We start from the raw sequence: 6,757 nt of genomic DNA, 5'->3' as shown, positions 1-6,757 counted from the left end.
CGAAGAGTGCGAGAGCGAGAGCGAGAGAGAGAAAGATGAGAGAGGAGAGAGAGAGAGAGAGAGAGAGAGAGAGAGAGAGAGAGAGAGAGAGAGGAACAGGAGATATAGATGCAGCGAATAGAAAAGCCCAAATTTGCAGAGGAAAATGACAAGAAAGGAAATGCAGCAGCAACGAGAACGCAAATATGTGGCAGAGATTAATGAAAGAACTGGGAGCCCTGTTAGCAGCTGCAGAGGGCGGACATAGACTGAGGGGAAGGTGGAAGAAGCTTGCCAGGGATTAACGGAGAGGACGTGCAGAACGCGCAGCTGAAGGAAAGCTTTAAGCAAGGAAGCAGAGATTCAACCGATACTAAGAATAGAAGCCGCACAAAGTATATAGGGAGCGTAACCTCGGGGAGGCGGACAGGGAGTGCATCGGAGAGGAAGAAATGCTTACTGCGAGAGTGAGGAAAAGTCGCATAAAGTAGGGAAGAATCCACCGCAGAGAAAGGAAAGAAGACTCTCTCCTGCAGAGATTAGGGCAGGATGCTGCAGAGAGGAAAAAAAGATACAATAGAAAGAACGAAAAGAAGGCGCAGGAAGGAAGGAGAGAAGCAAAAGAGAGGAAGAGGAGGCTGCAGAGAGAAACCAGAGATGCAAACGAGAGGAAGAAAGGAGGCTGAAGATACGAGGGAGAGATGCAGCAGTGCTTTATCATCAGCCTCCCAGCAGCTGCATCGTGCAAAATTGGATCAGGTTCGAATGAGCTGAAAATGCAATGAAGTACCAAATGCAAATTTCTACTGCTATTTCCTGCAGCGCGTGGCTACGAATTGAACACAGCGTGAGTATTGATTCCGCATGCGTCAGCACCAGCCAAAGACACGCACGCACGCACGCACGCACGCACGCACGCACGCACACACGCACGTACAAACACACAAAACAAAACTACTCGGTTTCAGTTCATGGGGTAAGAACTAACAGCGGAAACTCGTGTTTTAACACAAATTAAGTTTCGAGTGAACACAAACAAAGAATTACATTAGGTAATTGTACATTAATGCAATCGGCTAGAAATTAATTACATCCATAGCGAAATTTTATGTGCAATATCGAAGAGGTCAGAACCCTAAATGTCATAAAGCCAGCTTACAATACTCCCAGCGATGTCACCGATTAGAGCTCCCCGGGGCACCCGAACATACAATTAATCTATTATTAAAGAAGACACACGTAGTTGGCTATTGAAAAGATATATCGTTCCTACTACTCTTCTTTTTTTTAAATGGCCATATAAACCAGGGGAAAAAACAAATTCACCAGACGTTGACACTATATACCGATTAAATAATTTTTTTTAACCTCTCACAATCACATATGATATCAGCCGTTAAATTAATAACAACATGCAAAGATATAGTGACCAGTTTCTATAATCCAAAGACAACTACAAGCAACAATAATAACAATAATAATAATAATAATAATAATATAATTATTATTATTATTATTATTAAAAATAAACGCTGCACTGGTAAAATATCTGAACTACTTCACCCGCGGAGGAATGATGTGTATGAATCTTAGCGAGTAAACTGACGCTCCAGCTGATTGTACCTTTTCGCATGTGTTTTGCATAGCAACCGTTGGGGAGACACGATCCCTGCCGCGCCTCCTTCGAGTTGCTCTGTAGCATAATTTGCGGTTAGGCAATGCCATAGAACGGTAGATAACGTGAAAACCAGGTCGTGCAAAAGTACGATTTATGTCAAAAAGAGAGAGAGAGAGAAGTGGTAAGGATTTTCAGTGAGCGATACCTGGAATTGGGATGGCCCGTGAGACGCTGTGTGAGGCGTGTGCCGCCGGCCCGATCGCTGCGTGGTTGCCGTGTAGGGGGCTCTGCCGCTGGCTACCCGTAGAGGTTTTTGATTCCTTTGAGCTACGCAGTTTCTGTCGGATCTGAAACGAAATCGTCGCTCGGTAAAGAAATCGCTAAATAAATCGGCCCCGTCACTTAGATCGAAATTCTCGCTCGGGCGCGTATTTGGGCCAAGATGACCAGGGCATGGTTACGCGTGTCTCGGTGTCTGGCAGTCGTTACACAGACCAGTTTGGCATCCTTCGTGAATTCTATTCTAGGTGGAGTGATTAGTTCAACTAACCACCGCTGTACCAACCCACTAATTCACGTTGCTACTGCTCGTTACACCTCAACAACGACGTGGAAATGTAAATTGCCTGGAAAGACCTCGCCAATGTAAATCCAAAAAGTAATTTCCATGACAATAAGGCCAAACAAAACATACGTGTGTTCCTGTTGTATTGAATTAAAGGCTGGGGAAGGTAGACGGGCAGGCAGGCAGGCAAGCAGGCAGGCGGAGGGGAGGGGAGGCAGGCGGGCAAGCAGGCAGGCAGGCTGGCAGGCAGGCAGGCAGGCAGGCAGGCAGGCAGGCAGGCAGGCATACAGGCAGGCAGGCAGGCAGGCCGGCAGGCATGCAGACAGGCAGGCAGGCAGGCAAGCAGGCAGGCAGGCAGGCAGGCAGGCAGGCAGGCAGGCAGGCAGGCAGGCAGGCAGACCGGCAGGCACGTACGCAGGGAGGCAGGTGGGCGGACGGGCAGGCAGGTAGGCAGGCAGGCCGGCAGGCACGTACGCAGGGAGGCAGGTAGGCGGACGGGCAGGCAGGCAGGCAAGCAGGCAGGCAGGCAGGCAGCCAGGCGCAAGGGAGGGGAGGGGAGACGGGCGGGCGAGCAGGAAGGCGGGCAGGCAGGCGGGCTGAAACTATTTTGGATGCCATCACGATTTATTGCTAATTTGACAGGTTAGCTAGGCTATTTTTTACGGTTCACTGCTACTCGTAGTGACATAGAATAACTATGTCCATTCTTCTCCCACCCCACCAGTAAGACAGAAGATCAGGCTAACAACAGCCACCACAAAAACATGCACCGTAATAAGCGTTTCTAAACACATGCTGCGGTGGACGTCGTATTTGACGTCTTTTCATTTTTTCAGAGAATGCGATAAAAACGTTTCGTCGGGGAATTTCCAAGGTAGCCCGATTACACCCGGAAACACGCCAGTTTTTGTTTGTTTGGCCTAAGCCTTTTAAAATTACACTTGCACAATGGCTAAGTAGTAAGTAAATCCGAGAATTCGAGAAAGGCTCGGCTCGCTCATGCAGTCGATCCATCACACCACTAGTTAGCGCTTAACGTATAGAACAGCGCGATCTGCAATAGATTCTGCATGGTTACGTTGTTGGGTATACCTGTGCGCGGGCACGAAGCAATTTTTAAATACGTGCGCGACATACATCGCTGTCATCCACCTAATTGTATTTCGCTGTCACACGTCACAATTTTATTTTTGGTAAAAAAATCCGGAATATTTTCGCCTTAAACCAAATAACAACAATAAAAAACGTGCAATAAGAGCGTGCGTGTGCGCGTGTGTGTGCGTGCGTGTGTGTGCGCCTGGTAGCGCCGGCGGTGTCGGCTGTTGTGTGTCCGACTGGTGTGCGCGGGTAACGCCCCCCCCACCCGCGCGCGTGGCGTGCGTGCGTGCCGCGGTGAACAGCGGTGCTCCGTGCTGCTGCGTGGATAGCGGTGTGCGTGCGGTCCCGTTTGTTGTGTGTGGTGTGTCTGTGTGGTGTGTGCTGCCCGGGGGCGTTGGGGCCCTGCGTGTACGCCCCCGCGGTGTTGCTGTGTGTGCGTTCGGGACGTGAATAGAGACAAGTGAATACGGCGAATACACATATCGTAACGAGGGCTGAATGTGTGGGGCAGTTCCGCGGCGACATGCAGGAAGGAGCCAAGCGACGGGTGAGTGCATGTATAATAAACGTCTAAATTATAAATACTCCCGCATAGAAGCTGGGCTGGCTGTAAACAAGAGCGTGACGTGACGGCATGGGAAGCACGTACGCGCAGAGACCAGATGGACGACTCCGATGTTTCGAAAAGTGGGCATCAGGTCCTCAACTGACTGCGGTCTTTCCTAAAGCGCTAATAAGCAAAGTGCCTTGTTCGCTGGTCAATGAGCATTACCGCTAAAAGCACGGCATTGTCGTTTGTCAAATGTATGCTTTATGAATAGCATAGCATACACACACGCACCCCACACACACGCTCGCACGCACGCACGTACGAACACATACATACAAGGCACATTGCACCCGCACGCACGCCGCGTACGCAACGTACACACGCGCACCCACATGCAAGCAACATAACACGCATCACACACAGCGTACGCAGCGCGACACACTCAGGCGGGCACACGCAGGGATGAAAACAGAACGCACGACCTCATTCACAGATGCGCGAACAAAAACGCGACGCTCACATCACGCTACACGTCGAAACGCCCGACGCCCCACGCACGTCACAAACACACAAAACAAAGTACTGTTTCAGTCTATGTAGAGACTAAGCAAGGTCGAAACTCGTGTCTTGTAAACACAAACTGTGTGTGTGTGGTTGGTGGTGGCGAGCTCAGTGAAAAAACAAAGAATTAATTAGTATTGGTACGATTCAATGCCAATCCGGCTTAGAAATTAGAGTTACATAGCATAGCGATTTTAATGTGAATTCGAGCAGGTACAGAACCTAAATGTCACCTAAAGCCAGCGTTACAATACTGCCCAGCGATGCGTCACGCGATGTACAGCTCCGTCACCCCCGGGGCCACCCGAACATAGCAATTATCTATTATTAAAGAAGACAGCAGCGTTAGTTGGCTATTGAAAAGATTGATCGTCTCGTACTATCTTCTGTTTTTTAATGGCAATATAAACCAGGGGCCAAAAGCAAATTCCACAAGACGTTGACACTATTTACGATTAGAATTTCTTTTTATTTAACCTTCAGCGATCACATATGTGATTCAGCGTTAAATATAACACATGCAAAGTTACGGACAGTTTCATATCAAAGCAACGTACAGCGCAACATAATAACTAATTAATATATATATATATAATATATATTATATTATTATTATTATTATTATTATTATTATTATTACTTAATATATACTTATTATGTTCCTGTTTAATCGGTTACAGCAGGTCGGGCCTCAAAACTCAGCGGTGACAATGTAAAAAATCCCACACCTCACTTATAACTGCGAACAACAAACTAGAAACTTATCCGGCACTTTGTCACTATCCTCTAATTAACTAATTAATTAATTTGTCCTCTAAATTACTTTAGAACTATGATTTTGTTTAGGATTGGCTGCACAATATTCAAAATCGTTGAAAACGCCTTTCGATCGAGTAGCGTGTTTTAATTTTAAAATTTATTAATTAGAAATGTACAGATTCTATGTCACCGATGTTGTGTTTCTATTCACGCAACATCAAACGCAAACGAAATTCATGCAAAATGCAGGAAATCTAATCATGCCGCCCAGCAACTACAATTTTTATTGTCTCGCGCAATTTCTCACTGAAATAATTTATTAATGCAAGAAATTCTAGAGTCTCCAAAGAAGAAACTTTTACTCCGCCTCTTCCGCGACAGCGTAATAAGTTTCTCTGTAGGCCGCATATATATAGGGTTTCTAAACAAATTGCGTCGACGATGGCGAGTGCAAATACAATCACGGGGTGAAACAAAACGCGCTACTGACTACACCAGCGTTCGTGTTTGCTAACGTATTTAGTTCTTACTAAAGGAGTAGAAGGAGAGGAGAAGTACACCGACGACGACTTAATAATATTTCCGAGGGCATCGCAGTTTTAGCGATGGGGGTAGATATGGGAATTTTGGCTCGCATTTCTTGCCGACTCCATGGTATGATAACAACTCGGCCTCCCCGGCTCGCAAGAACTCGGCAGTGGTTCTTGCAAGTAGTAACAGTGGCGGCTCCTGTCCATCCATCCATGACACTGTGCCATCTCTAGCGTCGACATCGGTAAGCAACGCACGCAGAGCAAATTTTAGGTGCACACACGCAGACGCGCGCACTCACACGCGCGCACTCACATGCACGCACACACACACACGAACTAAAACACACAAACGGGGGCGCACACACGGACGTTCACGTCCACTTACGCTCACACGCACGCGCGCACGTAGGCCTACACACGGATACGCACGCGCGCACGTACACACGCACGCGCACGCACGCGCGCGCGCACGTACACACGGACACGCAGGCGCGCACGTACACACGCGCATGCACGCGCGCCCACACAGCATGTAACAGCAGCGTGACCTGTTTGTTGTCCTGCGCACAAATTCACAGGTCAGCGTCGTAAAAGCACACTAGCAAAGCTGCTGCCGCCTTTATTTTACGGCTTTCAGGGGAAATTTCTGAAGTACTTTCCTGTCAATCAGCGGGGCACCGGGGAATATTACCTGATGATGCAACTAGACTGGGATACAGGGGATCACTCGGGGCTGTGAGGCGGATATAAACTTCTTCTCGTGTCATGCTAGCCAACGTTACGGATATAGAGTTTATATTATAGACAATATATTGCTACATGCTGTGCTAAGCCTTATAATATTATGGCATCATGGAGCAGCTTTAGGCTTCATCGGAAATTTTTCCGGTCAACACCATTGCGCAGTCCCATATATATATATATATATATACTAGCGGGATACCCGGCGTTGCCCGGGGAAATCAGTGGCGTTACTCAGTTGGTGACCGCTTGGTTGAAAGGTAAATAAACAAAAAAATCTAACTATCTATCTATCCATGCATCCATCCATCCATCCATCCATCCATCCATCCATCCATCCATCCATCCATCCA

The 6,757-nt window shown here is 47.6% G+C and overlaps 1 protein-coding gene across 1 annotated transcript in view; it reads right to left on the bottom strand.

Moving 5' to 3' along the window:
* LOC106821056 (protein FAM117B-like) overlaps nucleotides 1-6,757 on the bottom strand; it is a 144,747-nt gene that overhangs the window by 28,956 nt on the left and 109,034 nt on the right. Inside the window, exon 4 of the mRNA XM_014825697.1 lies at nucleotides 1,803-1,944. Within this exon, the coding sequence (XP_014681183.1) occupies nucleotides 1,803-1,944 (142 nt within the window). The remainder of the gene's footprint in view (nucleotides 1-1,802; nucleotides 1,945-6,757) is intronic.

The sequence above is a fragment of the Priapulus caudatus genome, unplaced genomic scaffold, assembly GCF_000485595.1.
Source record: "Priapulus caudatus unplaced genomic scaffold, Priapulus_caudatus-5.0.1 Scaffold57, whole genome shotgun sequence".
In the NCBI taxonomy this organism is placed as follows: Eukaryota; Metazoa; Priapulida; class Priapulimorpha; order Priapulimorphida; family Priapulidae; genus Priapulus; species Priapulus caudatus.
This window is presented reverse-complemented; position numbering and strand designations above follow the sequence as displayed.